The sequence below is a fragment of the Sturnus vulgaris genome, chromosome 10, assembly GCF_052056855.1.
Source record: "Sturnus vulgaris isolate bStuVul1 chromosome 10, bStuVul1.hap1, whole genome shotgun sequence".
Lineage (NCBI taxonomy): Eukaryota > Metazoa > Chordata > Aves > Passeriformes > Sturnidae > Sturnus > Sturnus vulgaris.
In genome coordinates this window covers 13,198,247-13,214,840 of record NC_142252.1, presented here as the reverse complement: position 1 = coordinate 13,214,840, position 16,594 = coordinate 13,198,247, and the positions used below count along the sequence as shown (strand labels likewise).

At 50.5% G+C, this 16,594-nt stretch overlaps 1 protein-coding gene across 1 annotated transcript; it reads right to left on the bottom strand.

The window, feature by feature from the left end:
- Positions 1-807: 807 nt before the first annotated feature.
- On the bottom strand, positions 808-6,885 carry APOD (apolipoprotein D). The gene is made up of 5 exons (XM_014891679.2): positions 6,557-6,885; positions 5,471-5,624; positions 5,088-5,209; positions 3,194-3,282; positions 808-1,977 (listed from the first exon to the last, which is right to left on the bottom strand). Exons 2-5 carry the CDS (start codon positions 5,591-5,593, stop codon positions 1,742-1,744), a joined length of 570 nt encoding a protein of 189 aa, XP_014747165.1. The 5' UTR covers positions 5,594-5,624; positions 6,557-6,885; the 3' UTR covers positions 808-1,741.
- Positions 6,886-16,594: the final 9,709 nt, after the last annotated feature.

Genomic DNA, 16,594 nt, shown 5'->3' with positions numbered 1-16,594 from the left:
AGCCAGATCCCGTGCCCAGCTGATGGGCCTGCAGGTTGCCACCCCTAGAGCTCAGTGCCTGCACAGCCACCGTGCCATGGACTTTCATCACACTGAATGAGGGCTACAGCAGCACCGTCCATGTGAGAAGGAAAATAGGAACCTGATGAAGCAGTGATGAAATGATTACACCCAGAATCTGACACACTTGGGAGCAACTGTGCAGTTGTTTGTATCCTGGCATGTCCATCATCCTTATAGCCTGAAAAATTGGGTGGAGTGTTTAATTCTGTGTCACAGGAACTGTGGGATTAGGATTTGAAGTTTAAAGGGATAATGACTTAAACATGGCAGTTGTTTCTGGTCTCTCCCATCCTGGCCTCCTCTGACTGGTAACGATTAGTGACATACTGGCTCCCTGCTCAGCTCCTGTAACTCTCCCAGGGCAAGAAAGTACCCACACCACCAGGGTCCCACCAAAATAAGTGTAGAATGTTTCCTGCTGATTTACAGCATTCTACATCCACATCATTATTTCTTCATGTCAATAAAAGCAGCAGGAGATGGGAGTCAGCCAAAGCCACAACACAGATTTGCTGGCAGGATCAGACAATGTGGGGTGCCCATACCCCAACCCCGGAGAGCCAGAAAGAGCTCCAGGCTCCTGGAACAAACCATTTCCCTTCAGCTGTGGTTGTTATGTTCATTGTAACCCTGCTGTGGCGGTGCTGTGGCCTCAGAGCAGGGGCAGGCCCCACACACTGAGCCCCTCAGCCTGCTGGCAAAGGCTGTGCAGCTGGGAAGGTACAAAAGGCCCGAAGCAGGTGCTTTTATTTCATTTTTAATGAGTTGCATGAATGCTATTCAAGCAGAGCTGTCGCAGTGCCTGGTGAACACCTGCCAGGGCAGATGCAGCGCCAGTGGGCACTCGGCACGTGCAACAGCAGTGGGCAGGATGTCAGGCAGAGCCTGCTGTCTCCTGGTGTTCAGGGAAAAGCCTCTGGAAGAGAGAACAAGGGAGCAGCCCCATCTCTTTATGTCTGCTTACAAGTACAGTCAGAGCTGGCCCCCTGAGGGCAGGACCAATCTCATTAGAGGCAAGAGAAGGTCACGTATTGACATCGGGGATGGAGTGATGCTGAATCTCTGGACATTTTTGGATTTGAAATACAAAGGGCAAGATCTGATTTCTAGCAAGTAGGTCTGCTGACTTAGCAGCAACATATGCCTACAGTCCTGCACTGGAAAACTTTCAAGAGCCCCAGTCTCGGTTCCCAGGCTGCAGGAATGACCCACCATGTCTGGATGTTGCTGCTGCTAAGGCACTGCCCACAGTGTATCTCAGACACTGTAGATTCCTGGCAGGCCCAGAAGCATCAAGACAAAATTTGGAAATTAACATGGGGCTGTGTGATGAATGATTTTTCCCCAGGACTAATACTTGCACATCACAACTCATACCCTTTCCCATCCACATGCTGGAGGACTCTCAGCAACAGCAAAGTTTCAGGTCTGCACTTCAGGGTTTCTTTCTTTCACCCACTAGCACTGACTCAGTCAGTTATGCTGCAAAAGTCAGAGCAAGACAAAGAGAGGGGGAAGAGCTATATGGGGAATGACAGCAAGGAGTAACTGGGCTGGCAAACTACTGTTAGCAAAGAGGAAACTAAATTTCTCAGGTACATAGAGAAATTCTAATGGATAATAAAGCAAGCAACAAAGTTTGTCTCCGATCTGGTGCTGTGTCACTGCATGCCAGGAGTTACATCTCAGCAGGGCAGTTGGCTTGATCAGTGGGCATCATTTTGTCGGTGTCAATCTTGTAGGACTGGAGAACACTCTTCAGGTGCTCCACAGTTTCTGGGTGCATGTCAGGAGCTCTTGACAGAATCCAGGCGTAGTCCATGTGGAAGAGCCAGAGGATGTTAGTGCAGGAGTAAACCAGGGAGTAATTTTCATAGTCAGTGGAGATGACCCAGTAAGGGGCAGCAGGCATGACTAGGAGAGAGGAGGGCACCGTGATTGCTGAGTGTAACCAGCTCTGGACAGCCCTGCAACACCACAGCCACAGTTCCTAGGACTGTTCCCACTCTGGCTGCTGCATATTTGTGGTCAGTACAGGGAGCTATAATTTATCAAAGCCTACCAGGACTCCTTGTTCTGCCCAGAGGAACTTGAGAAAGACACAAAGCCCTGACTATGAAGAAGGTCTTCCTGGGAAGTTAGCACTATGACCTGAACAGCTCTCCTGGGCTGATGAAAGCCTCACCAGTGTGAGGGAAGGAGCTGTAGTGCTGGGAGCTGACACGAAGGAGTCAGCTGTGATAGGAGGAGCACAAACCAGCACCCACTGCCATGGGGAACCCTGCCTTGGGGAGCCAGCTGAGCCCAGAGCTGTTCTCTGGGGCTCACATCTGGTGAAGGTGGTTGGGGCTGCACATGCTGCAGGTGAAATGTCTGCTGGTGATGCCATAGCAGCAAAGAATTAAGTCTGGCTGTGCTCATGGACAGTACTTCCTTTGGACTTGTACTTCCTTTGCAACTACCCTTCCTTCACCATTTCTCCAAACAACCCCTCTGTAAAAGAGAGATATGAAACTGTCAAAAAAAAGGTGTGAGCGAGCACAATAAAAAGTGATCCAAGGGGTCACTGTAGCTCACTTTTCAGTGTTGCTACAGACAGAGGAAAGTGCTGTGCAACGTGGCAGAGCACCTCAGCAGGCCCTTGTCGAGTGTTACAGTGACAAGGGAAGGAACAAGCAAACAAAACCATATTATTAATGGTTATTAAAAGCCACTTGTAGGTAGAGGCAGTGTGGGCAAGTAGCTGTACCACAGTGTGCAGAGAAACAAGCTTATTCTTGGCTCTTGCAGCACTGTGGGACTGCTTCCTCCACCTCCCCACCTCCCTGTCCCCATCTGTGAAATGATCTGGAGGGACAGCAAGGCTGCCGATCTTTCTTGCTTTGAGATCAGCCGGTGAAGAGTTCTCCACCGCTGAGGGGGCTGTTGCTGTAAATGGCATATCAGTGTCACCAAATCACTGCCTGCTGGTCGCAAGGTCTATTTTAGCCCTTCGCTGTTGTGCTGAAGTCACACGGGGAGCTCCACCCCTTTCTTTGCAGTTTCTGACCCCTGGTGCCATGGCCCAATGCTCGGATCACAGCACTGCCGAGGCCATGGGCACCACGGAGCCCTCCCAGCACACACTTACACCAGTTAAAGCGGACGCCCAGCTTGGCCGGCTGCTTTACATCCATGTGCATGAGCTCGCCTTCAGCTTCATTGATTTTGCCATTGGCACTAAGGAGAGAATGACAAAAGTGAGAAATAAAGCCAGGAAAGTGGGAGATAATTTTTTCCACTTCCACTAAATCATCGCTCCTGACACAACTACCTGCCAAGAGGTGGCTGAAATAGGTACTAGTAAACCCCAGCATCCCTGAGGATGTTTTCAGCAGCACTCAGGGCACAGCACATCCTGGACCAGGTGCAGCTGGGTAGATGGTCTCTCAGGTCAAACTGTCCCAGCACCCCAGGCTGTCTCCCTGCCAGCGGGATGTCCTTTGGTTCCAGGCTGACAATGACAGAGAAGAAGGAGAGCAAGACCACTCTGCACTGGGTGGGAGGAATCCAGCATGGGAGGACGGGAGGATCCCATCCATGATCTTGGATGTGCCAGGGAGCAGCTCAGCTCCTGGTAGTTGTGGAAAGCATATATTAATTTCTGTTTAATCACCTGCGCTTTTTCCAGGTCACTGCACATTCCTCGGCACGCAAATTACCTGTGCCTGTGTGGTGAGCCAGGGTTTCTTTGGCTGCTCATTCAGAGCACTGCCCTGTTGGCAGCAAGCCCTGAGACTTCAGCTGCCCATGTAATAACAGCATTTTTGCATGGATGCCTCAAGACCTGGACGCTGCCTATGAGGCAGGAAAGTTTCACGCTTCCCTGCAAAACAGGAACAGCCAAGCAGGCAGAAGTGAATGCTGCCAGCAGCAGAGGTCAAGGGGCTGATGCTGGATCCATGCACAGTGCCCACCTGACCCAAAATACCCCTAATATTTCAGGGTCCTGAGCTGCTGCAGTAGTGACAGCAATAACTGGATGAATCTCACGGAGATTAATGGAGGCACAAATGAATGTCCAGCTGTTTGCCAGGCACAGCCAGAGCAGTGGAGCTGCTGAGACAGTGCTGGGCACTCAGTGAACGGCAGGGATGCTGCTCTGCTCCAGACACTAGGGATGTGTTCCTATGCTGTTGTTGTTGTAAGCCAGAACAAAGTCCCCATGCCATGCCAGGAGCACAGGGGACAGTGCTGCCTTCGCTGCTGGCTCCCTCTCGTCCATTCAGCCCCTCACAGCAGCAGCCCATAATAGCACAGGCTGGTGATGGAAACAGATGAATTAACACTTGCATCTTTCTGTGTAAAAATGCAAGAGGACTCAGGATAATTGCAAACCATCCTAATTCCCTAATAAAAGGAAAAACATTCACTTCACCACTGATTTAAACTGATAATGATTTCCAATCCCCTTGCACAGCAGTTACTACCTGTGCAAGGTAAATTCTCCAGAAATAGGCTGACAAATAATTAAGTAAAAATTACTCATGTGCGTCACCTTCCCTGCCCCTTTTCCTTGTGTCTCTTTACTCTGGAGCAGAGAGGAGCACAAGGCACAGAGCACAGGGCACAGGCACTTCTGAGCATACAGGGGCACAAGGTGGTAGCTGCCATCCCATACCAGCCCCATGACTGCCTCAGAACAGGACCCAGGGCATCCAGCTTCTCAGCCATCTCTGGGGCTGACAAGCCAGTCAGAGGAGAGATACAGGCTCATTTATGCTGAAGTCACCATGTACATTTGATCTCTTTTCTTATCACTCACCTTGGACAATGAGACAGAAATCTGGTGATCCTCAGGTCACTTGGCAGGTATCAGAGACCCACATCTCTCAGAAGAGCTACTGCAACCACAGGTTGCCTTCCCCAGCACCCTCAGCCCCAGACATAAGCAATTTAGAGAAAAATGAACACGCAGGACAATAAGGGAGGTGACAGGAGTGCCAGTGCCACAATGAGGACATGGCCCGAACACAAACACTTACAGCATCTCCTTGTTGATCACTTTGAACTTCCCGTTCTCCTTCAATGAGTAATTTGCCTGGATGCAGCTTCCTTTCTCAAAAGTTGAGGGCAGCTTCTCTATCTCGTACCATTTCCCCAAATACTGACAGAAGAAAGTTTAAAGAGATGTTTTTAGCATGAGTGAGCTGAGGCAGAGCAGCCTGGCTCCTTTGTCAGCACAGGTTTTGGCCTCAGTGGTTGGGGTTGGGGGTTGAGCAAAGCTACAGATCCACACTGGCAGCTGTGGCACAAGGTGTGACCACACCTGCCACCACCCCCTGCACCCAGGCAGTTTGCTGTCAGTCCCATGCCCCCTTAGCTTAACTTGCTACACCCTATGAGGTTTTTAGAAAACTTTTCACACCTTGTTGATATCGAATTCTTCTTGAACTGATGGATCTGGGCATGGTCCCATATGAAATATCTGGCTTTTCCCAATGCCGAAGAGGCTGAGCAGGACCGAGAGCCGCACTGCCGTGCCCAGCATGGCTGCACTGGGATGCAGGCGGGAAATGGACCTGGGCAGAAGGAAAAGAGCTGAGCTGGAGCCTCCCTGGAGCAGAGATTTGTGTGAAATGCAGACGAGAGATAGGACATGCAGCAGGGCACTTCAGGGGCACAGCAAGGAGGAAAGAATCATCAGAAGAGTGCCAAAGAAGTCCCAAACCCAAAACAGCCTTAAGCCCTGCCTGTGCTCAGGCTGTGCCCAGCAGCTCCACGAAAAGCCAGGCAATGCCTGGTGAGAACATTGTACTCATCACCCACATCTGGTACTGAGCAAGATGCAGGGATGATAAATGTCTAAGGACCCGCAGGAGCATCATTGTTCGTCCAAAGCTGAGGCAAGGGGAAATGCAGGATGTTTGCTTTAAAATGGTGGAGCACAAGGAACATATTCCAAAGCCAGCAGAGCTGGGGCAGTGGGACATGGATGTGAGCACTGTACACCTGCAGTGTACACCTGAATGGCAGGAGGGACATCTGCAGGGCTGCCAGGGCTGCCTGACACTGCAATGAGGGGGAGAGAGAGTGCAGCTGCCTCTGGAGGGGTCTTTGTGTGCCAGGATATACACAGCACAGCAAGGTGGGCCAGTTGGTAGAGATTCAAATCAGCACCAAATACAACATGAACTGACCCCCAAAAACACGGGGGTGAGGGGGGAAAGGACAGGTTTTCCTGCAGAGCAGAAGCAGGAGCTATGCTCCTCCCAAACAGTCACTGGAGCCAGGATGCTGCCCACATGCCTTGGGCTCTGCTCGGGGCAGGCTGGCATGTACAGACCCTGCAGCACTGGGCTGCTCTGCTTCCCTGGCTGGAAACTCCTCCACAGGAGCAGCAGTAACATTTCCCCCAAGTTTGAAAGAAAAGCCCAGTCTGTCTCCAGCTGCAGGCACAGGCTCCACTGCAGACATAGAAGTTCCCATTTTGAATCTCCCAATTCAGACGTACCTTGGTGGATGAGGTGCAGTGATGCTCCGCAGAAGACCAAGGTAGCAAGGAACAGCTCTGTGGTGAGCTCTCTGCTTGTCTTTATAAGTGTGCTGGGATCATCATTATTCAGCTCTGGCACAAGCCACTCCCTGGTGCGTGTTTAGGTTTTTTGGCAGGCCAGTCAGCTGCCTTAGATCTGCAGCTGGTACAAAGCTGGAGATGGGCTGCAACTTGGCTGCTCACCCAGGCAAACAAAGGCACCCCACGTGTCTGGATATCGCCCTGCAGCTGCAGAACTCTGCCTTGCAGCCACTCACCAAAGCTTCAGGCCTGGGTGCAAATGGCAGGGGAAGGAGAGAAATGCCACAGCCTTTGACAGAGGCTGGGGACAGCAGCAGCTCCCATCCTGTGCCCTCTAGTCCAGCAGCAGCCATGGCCATGCTCCAAGGGGGGACATGCAGCCCCCTCTGCCTCCTACTTGAGCCCTGGATATCCTCCAGGCCACTGCAATGTCCTTGTCCCCATCATAGTCACTTGTTGTGAGTACATGAGGAGTATGAAGCAGCAGGACACATTACAGGTTTGTCAGAGGAACTGTAAGACCTTCCAACAGTTTTCTTCTAGACTTTTAAATCGTATTACAAGGAAAGATGCCGGTGCAATTAATTCCATGCTGACCTGGCACTTTTTCCAACCGGTGCCCAGCAAATGCCTTTGACAGCAGAGCAACCATCTGTGAAGGCAGCCGGTCCCAAGAGTTATACAAGAAGAGTTGAGTAATTGACAGGAAGCTCTCCATGTTTAATTACATTTTAATCTAATCTCTTTTGAGACTTTCTCTCTAGGTGTGTTTTTACATGCTGCCCTGCATGCCTTACTCACACACACACACAGGAGCTCTTGACTGCCCAAATGCCACCCCAAGATAGCTCAGTTCTGTCCCTTTCTGGGGCAGCCCAGCCTAGGTGTGCCCTGAAACACAGCACAGCCAAGGTGTGTCCTAGGACCTCAATGACCACCAGAGCTGTACCTGGCTCATCCAACACAGAGCCAGCATCACCAGCTGGGGGTGAATGGCCATGGGGAGCACACGGTCCATGGTCTGCCACAGCACTTGGCACAGGACAGAGGAGCATGCAGGGCTCTCCCTGCCTCCACACAGCTCATTAGTGCTTTGGCAGACACTCATGTCACTGCTGGGGTTGCTCTGGCTGCCCATATCAAAGCCAGAGATGTCCTGCAGACTTTCTGCCAGCCCCATATTCACTTGCACCTCTTGCAATACAAACAGGTTAGAAGTCAGGTAATTCCTGGACAGACTCTGTCCTGAATGGTACAAATGCTGTCATGCTGCAATACACTGGTGGGATTCTTCATGTGATGTACACCAGCAAGCACTTTTTCTCCTGAGCTCAGCTGCCCACATCCTGCAGAGTAATCAGTGGAGAAAGTCCTGAGTAAGGGCCAGCTTGGCCACAGTGAACATTTGCATGTGGAGGTGTGTCTGTGTGCTTATCCACATCTGCATGTGGAGCACTCTCCTATGGGATGAGCAAGGACTCCTTGGCTGTGGTGGCAGCAATGTGCCCTCAAGTAGAATGGTTCTGAGGAAGCCTTTTACACTGCTGCAGCAGGAGGGGTCCCTGCTTGCCCTGGCCTACAGGTGCTGCCCAGTGCCCAAGGGCTGCCCTGCAGTGCCAGCCCTGCCAGGGACATATCTGGGTGGCTGAGCATTGCCATTTTGGCTCCTGGCATGCTGCAGCCAGAGCCACACCAGAGCATCGAGGTGTTCACCCAGGCATGCTCCATGGAACTCTTGCTGCAGGAGTGTGCAGGAGTGGGCTGTGGCCAGGACACTGAGAAATCAGGAGCCAGCAGGAGCTGACACTCCTTGAGCCCCACTGAGAGTGGAGATGACAGGTGGGATGGACTTGGCTATAGCCATCAGACCCCTTGCAGCCAGCACCAACAACGCTGGAAGAAAACCCATCTTTGCAGGAAATCCCACGTCCAGCCAAAGGCAGCGCCCTCAGAAGTGCAGGAGCTGCAGTGCAGCCCTATTTCTCCACTGGCCACTGCCAGGAGCACTCCATGGGTGCCAAGGCACTGCACAGCTTGAAGCACAGACGATGAGAGCTGAGAGCCGAGCTTGCTGCCACTGCTGGGACATCTCTACACAAGCACTGGCTGTGCCTTCCCCAGGAGCACATTTCTGGGCTCTGCCTGTCCACAGAAGGAAGCATCCAGGTATCTGCCTCTCATCTCTTAGAGTGGAGCAGGTTTGGGATGCTGCAGCTGAGTCCCTGCTTGGGGCCAGCTGGCCGGGACATGTTCAGTGGCCACTCCAGGAACCTCCTGTCATTCCACCTCCAGCACCACCAGCCCAGCACTCTCCTGCACAGACCAGAGCCTGCTCCATGTCCCACCTGTCATTAGTCCACAGCAGGAGTCTGCTCTGAGCCACTCCAGTGCAAGGGTTCGGGGGAAAATCATACCCTTATAATTGCATCTAATTGTGGGGTGGGAGCAGTCATCTCCACCTGGTAAGCAGTTTATACCCTGGAGCAGAGGAAGGGCCACACATCAAAAGGCAGGAAGCTAGAGCAGGGGAGGGAGGACAGGAAGGAGAAAAGCTGTGGAGAAACCAGGGCAAAGGGGGGGGGGGGGGGGGGGCAAGCACCAGACACGATCGGAATGCTTAATGCAAGAATGAAACCTCCCCCACATTTCTGGGTAATGAGGCAGCTGCAGGGCAGGCTGCAGGGCTTGTGCACAGGACCTGGACAGGGAGGTACCAGGGGCTGCAGGAGGACAGGGCAGCACTGTCTGCAGGGCAGGGGGGCTATGAGTGGGGGGTGGGCAGGAGTGGGTGCAAAGCATACACAGGGTGAGGTGGCATGAGCCACACAGCGTGTCCAGGGGTGATGGGGGAGAGCCGCATATACAGACAGAATACACTGGCTGGGATATTCTCACATTGCCACTTATCCATTTCAGCGACAAAGCTCATCTGGCTCCGGTGAGACGATGCAACAGCACTGAGTGCTGCCAGCAAAGAAAACCCCCTTGTTAGAACGAGCTAGAAGTGCAGATAAAGTTCAGCCAGCAGAGGGCTAGGACAGGGCAGTGCCACTCCACCTGGGACATTCTACCTGTAGGCGACCTGGCTTAGTGCAGGAATAAGATTGTCCTGTTGCATCCCCCAGATATCATCTCTTGGCACCTATGAAACAGAGCAGCTTCAGCCAGCCAGGCCTGCTGGGGACCTGGCTCTCCAGGGAAAGGCTGTCCTATCACACTGGATCTCCAGCTGGGATTTCAGCAGCTGCAGAGAAGCCCCCAGCAGCTTGAGAACCAGGATAATCTGGGAGTGCTGAGAGTCCCACCATGGAGATAACACTGTTTGCATGAACAGCTCTTCCTGAGTCAGGTGGTGCCTTCCATTTTGTCTTTTTTTCTCCTCTGCAAGAAATGGGGCTTTGTATTGGCCAACAAGTTGCAACATGTATATAGAAACAAAAATCAACAAGTAGGAGACGACAGAGAAAAGAAAAGCAGGTGGGAATTATCCTCTGTAGGAGTGGCAAAAAGTGCTTTGAAATCTGTTTATGCAAAATGGTGTAAAATTTTTTATTACACTTACAACAGCAAAGGAAGTAAACAGACTCTGGACACATGAACTAGCCTCTGGGATATGGGAACTTGGTCCTATGCAAGTGCACAAGAGATGTTGTCATTCATTTATACACAAATAGTGAGAAGCTGTCCACCTTGGAAGTTATCCAATTATGTATTCAAAACACAAGAATCCAAAGAGAGAGAATTTAGGAAGTTAGAAAACTAAAAAGGGTATTATTATTTAAGGGACAACCCCTATCATGCAGGACCAGCAGTATTTCTGGCTGTGCTGAGGAAGGCTCCTCAGCCTAACTGGTATTGCTGCCAAGATCCTGCAAAGAGAGAAGCCAGAGAGATATTTATTCTACAGAAAGTAAAAAAAAACCCAACAAACCAACAAAACAGAGAGAAGGAAAAGCAAGGTCTCTGTACACAGAAATACATTGCAGCTCTGGACTAGTGACAAAACTTTGGCCCAGTGCCATCTCACCCCTGTGGATGTGCTCACCATAAAAACAGGAGTTTAAGCAGTGCCCATAATCCTGGGGTTCTGCTACATTCCAGTGCCCCACATGAAGGGCTGCCTTATGCTGCTAAATAAGGTTAAAAAAAGTTTTGTTGATGCATTTGCAGCTGGGCTCTCAGCAGACCCTGTGTACTGGCAGAGCAGACATTTGGCCAGGTTTGTCCTCACAGAGAGGAGTGAGGAGTGCAGAGCCTAAAGGGGCAGAGCAGGACTTCTCCAATGGTATAGGAACAGATCCCATGGGCATTTACCAGACTCCCGTGGGCCCTGTCTGAGAATTCCCACTCAATTTGAGCACTGTGGGCACTGCAGGGCCCTGGTTATGTGACTCAGCTCAGCACAGGGCGCTGCTCCCATCCTCTGTGCCCCACTGAGCTCAGCCCAAAGAGCACCCCAGCTGCCCTGCTCTGCATCCCCTCCTCAGAGGAGAGCTCCCACATTCCACAGTGGATTCATTATGCTTTTTTCTCAACCAGCAACATTTAGCCTATTGAAACATACTGTAAATGATCTAAAAAATGTCATTAAGCATGTTTAGAGAGCTTTTTCTGCAAAGGGGTTTTCTGTTCTCATGGAGGAAGCACAGGGATCTGTTCACAGCATCACCAGCTCTGTCCAAGAGATGCCCAAGTAAGGCTATTTAAAGCCCACAACCCTATTTTTTGCAGCTAAGCCATATTTCAGCCCTTAGCTCAGGCATGCATTAATGCAGTTACACAATTATATTTTCTATGACCTATATACAACCTACATCTTCCTCACGACACAGATTTATGGTGAGTGAGTAATTGCAGCTCTGCTCACGGAAAGAGAGAACAGCCTCTATTACATGAAGAAATGCAATTAAGAAATCTCCTGCAGATTATGCTGTCCTGCCAGCCTCGCAGGAAGCCCTTCAGCAGGGATGTGGGCTCTCCTGCTGCCAGAGCACTTTGGAGCCTGCTTCAAGTCAGCAACTTGCATCAGCTACCATGAGCCCAGGAATCACACAGGGACTTCAGAGGTGGCCTCAGACTCTCAGACATCCCTCACTCATAGGCCTTGATGCTGTTTTATATATATTATATATATGCACCAGGAATACCCAAGAGCAGCACTTTGGCCCTGAAGGACTTCTCGACCAGCCAGCACAGCATTTCCATCCCATATCTCTGAATCCCCCAATCTCACACCACAGGTCTGAGACGAATTTTAAGAATACCCTTTCTGAAAGAGCAAGTCTCATCCCTCCATACAGGCTGAGAGCACAAAGACACTGGCATATGTGTTTGGCTTTGCCCATGAATAGCTGCATTGAGGCCACCGAGCCCGAGCACACACAGCATGCATTGAAACACAGATCTAAGTGTTTGCTAGATTGGAATTTAAATTGTACAGAAAATAAATAACATAAACTCAGTGGTCAGTGCCCTGGCTTTGGTGCAATACATGGTTACAGTATGAAATGGCACAGAGAAACCATTCATGGTGAGTTTCGTTGGGAGATTTTAGGAATGATTGGTTTAGAGTATTAAAAATGCTTCTATCTGTGCTGCACCCCAGGAACACTCATCAGGTGTGTATTTCAGTGTAAAGAAACCTTGCATGAGGACATGCCTGCATTATCCACATGTCATACCTTGCATTCCCTGACATAATTATTCTTGAGAAATGGTTGGTACCCATGGACTAGAACAAAAGCTTCTTACTGCTGGACAGATATACAGGAGTGTAGGAACTTCCTTGGGATGCAATAGATCAGCCTGGGACTGATTTTGATTCTCTAAGTGCCCATGCACAGACAGAGCTGGAAGCCAGCTCCTGACTTGTGCCTGAAGCAGGAGCTGGGGTACCTGGGCCCTGCCACCCCTGCCCACAGGGAGCTACCTGGGGGCTTCCTGCTCCTGTTAGTGTCTGTTAGTGCTGCAGGAAGGGAGCAACCACCCCATACAGGTGTCCCCAAAGCCTGAGGGAACCAGGCAACTCAGTGGTACAAAAAGAAGGTCCAAATGTGCTCTTGGGCTACAGAGTCTTAGGGACTTGTTTGTTGATAAAGAACAACAAAGCAAAAGAACATGTGCAGGGAGGGGATGAAGTTGGGACTTAGTGTGTGGGCCAAGAGTATATGGGAAAGATGGGGAGGGAATTGTGTGCACATGGTGTGGCAGCAGCTCCCAGTAAAAGCACTGGCTCCATGCCCACACCAGTGCTGGCCCTGAGAAAACTCAGAGCTGGAGTCCCTTGTTGGGATGGACAGACCACTGCATTCACTGGATGACTGTGTCCTGCACCTCCTCAAAGCCACCTCATGCCAATAGCCAAGCCACCACACCATTTCACCCTCTTTAAAGATGGCCACTGCTACCTTGAAGCCTTTTCTGAGTCCCCAGGTAGATTTTTCTGCAGGCACTTCCTCATTATCAAAGTGTACCTCAGCTGTATTGGAGTACTTGATCCTCATTTCTTCTTTAGAGGGCTGCCAGGCTAAGTACCTGCACAAGCTTTCTACAGGGAGGGAAGCAGAATAGCCATACTCCAGACACCCACTGGATGTCTCCAGCGGGTCACAGGAACTGACACATCCCTCCCTGCAGTAAGTGATGGAGCCATGGACCCTTACCAGGGTGCATTCCCTCTCCCAACAGCTCCCTCCTTAGTCATGCTTCCAGGAGCAATGGTTGCCTCTCATTAGAGCTGGAAAGGGAAGGTGCTTTGCTATGCTCTAAATGCTTCAACACCTCTGAGCAGGCAGAAACCAGGAAGGACAGCCTGCTGACTGATTGTCATAGTAACCCTGGTTAAAGTCTCACCAGGAAAATTACTTTTCCTACAGCACTTGACCTCACAAGGTGACAGGTACCACCCACACCCCTGGGAGCACAATTGCTCTGGCAGGGAGGCCCTGGAGCTGTGCAGTAATAGACCATGCAGAGTTTTTCCCAAGTTGCAGTTCAAGGTCCCTGGGCAAGGTTCCTGTGGGGTGATGGTTAACCTTGGTGCCTGTTTAAGAGCAGCACAATGGTGTTAATGCCTGCCCTCAAGCCTGGCACCTTCCTCCCTGCAGCTCTAACAATTCAGAGGACTAAAAGCCACTTGTAGCAGCTTTCGTGCAGAAGATTGGAGTCACCGTATTTATTATTCTGCCACAAAAAGTAATTCAGCCTATGGGAAGGGGGATAATACCTATTCTGGCATCAGTTATAACAGCAAAATGAGTCAAACAACATGCATTACATTGCAGTGGTTTTCTGCTTTCCAGCAAGGGCAGGGTGATGGCAGTGGCAGCTGGGGTAGTAAGGGAGCTTGGTGCAGGTAGAGTGATTTATTCAGGGCATGTAGCGAACCTGTAGCAGTGACAGGGCCAGAAGTGCTTCATCTCAGTCCCAGGCACTTTCCTCTAAACCATTAAAACAGAACAGCTCTTACTGGTTCTTCTGCTGAACATTCTTTCTACAACCAAAGCAAGAAATCTTTCATTTTTTCCTATTTTGACTTTTATTAATATCTTGGAAAACACAGTGAAGGAAGTTTTCAGGTGGCCAGAGCTGTCCTGTCTGTGTGCTGGAGCTGGAACAGGCAGGCACAGGGGAAGGCAAGAGCCAGGAACTGGTTGGCAGACAAAATATCACCTTGTGCTCTTCAAAGCAAACCCATAAAACTCATGGTATTGGGGCCAGTGCCATGATGCTAGGGCAATGAAAGTGCAGAGCTGGCAATGGTATAGCAGTACCATCGAGCCTTAGAAAGCCTTCACTCTTAAAAATACAGTTATTGTTCCAGAAAACTTCAGATTCTTTCTCCATATTGATTCCTTCAGGCTTGAGGCTGTCTGATAGAGGGGGCTCCTTCATTAAGGATAACATGATAATGATGTGCTTCATCAGAAGATACCAGAAAAATGCCTCCCTGGCCACACATATGGGGATAAAACACAATCAGCTTCTCTGTTAAGGGCAGAGGAAAGCAATACTGCACACCCACACCAACGGGGTGGGCAGGGACCCCTCTGTCACTGCTCTGTGGGCAAAAAGTGCTGTGAGACAAAGCACCCTCAGGAAACCAAATTAAGCTGCCCTGCAGGGAGTGAAATATGGCCCGTTCACTGCACCATGCTGTGATAAGTGCACTGAACTCAGGCTCAGCCAAGCACTGTGCCCAGAGCTGCTTTCAGCAGCAGCAGGATGATGCTGCAGGCCATCCTGCCAAGGGCTCTGGAGAGCTCTTCCCTTCAAGACACCACAGGAGAAGGCACTGGCTGCTGCAGAAGACCTGCACACACAGCTTTGTGCCTTCTGATAAGCTGCTGTCAGGGCTGAGGTATTATTTATCAGGATTTTGAGGTGAAAACACAGGTCTGCTCTTGCCTCAAAGAGCACCAGGGGAGAGGATGATAGGGCTGTATCAGTAACATCCCTGTGGCCCTTCGAGTGCTGCTGAGAATGAATTAACTGTATCTGGCTCCAGGCCAGGCCCTGGAGGTGGAGCTGGCTCTCTTACAAATTCTTTATTTGTAGCATCTCTCCAATCCCCAGGGCTCAGGCTGCTGGCTGAGAAACCTGCTGGTATTGGTATGCGTTTGTTGCTAAGACATTTTTCAGCATTGTGGTTACACAAGAAACTGAAAACTTGTGTTTCAAAACCCCAGCCAGAAGAACGGGTGCTGCTGTTGCTATTTACACAGCACCAGCATGTTTAGGGGGATCTTTAAGCTAGGAAGATAAACCCACCCTGGGTTTCTGAGATACTGAAGTTTCCAAAAGGCTGAGCAGCCTCCCGTGTGCGGGTGCGCTGGGTGGCAGTGTTGCAGAGCTGGGTGCAGTTGAGCAGAGCTCCCTGCACAAACCTCAAGCCTACAAATGTCCCATGCCCAGGCACTTCCCTGCCCACTGGCAGAGGGCTGAGCCAGCACCTCCCTGTGCCAGGCAGGACCTCAGCAGCCTTTCTCACCTCTTTCAGCTGTCCTGAGGAGCTTTAGCACAGTTTCCTAATCTGCACTTGACATGTTTGTCCAACTGATAGTGTTGATATTTTTCTTTGTTTGGGTTTTTTTCCCTCAAGGAAGAGGAAAAGCCCTGGGGGAAGCAGTCTGCCTGGGAGACAGAGTGACTCTACAAGGAGACTTTTTGGAGCAGGGGAGAGGCCACCAGAAGCAGAAGTAAGACCCTGACGTGGGGCAGAGGAGAGCTATGCTGAATAATCTCCCATCCTGGTTTCAGAGCACTGCTGTGTGTGAAATCACTGCCATCACTGACCTCCTTTTCCCAAGAACATTTCTGGCAGTGGGCAGTTTTCTCAGATACAAGTTCAAAGCCAGATGTGCAAGTGCTTCTCAAATTCTGAATTTTCCTCTAACACTTATCAACTCCATCCCAGGTGTTAAAGCCACAGGTTACCTAGCAGACAATGTCAATGCACCACAAGTCAGTCATAGGAATCATCTTTCCAGAAACAGGAGCATCCCTAATCTTGGGCCCATTAGGCAAAGGAGAGCACTCACTTTGCTAACATTCTGGTATCCCTCATGCTGTGGTTTCTCTGTAGTGCTGTAGTGCTCTGTAACCAGACAGCACCTACAAGGCTACTGCTTGAGAGGCACACAGAAACATCATGATGGTTAACATTATCTAGGAGGAATCACATCCCACCCCACTGCCCACATACTTGTCCCATTGCTGGGTCTTGTCCATCAACATGTCAAGTGTAGTTCCCAGGAACACCACACAGCTGATACTGGGTACAGCAACCTCCTGAACAGCTCCACGGCTGCTTGAGGTCTTCAGCCACATCAGAACAGCAAACGTAAGTCATCAGCCACCCTTGACAGTGGTAAAGACTTGTGAAGCCCAGAAGAAGTTTAGATTCCCATCCTCTGTGTAGCTCCTTGAAGAGGTCTGTGAGTGAAGGATATTCACAGGAACTTGCTGTGTCCTGCC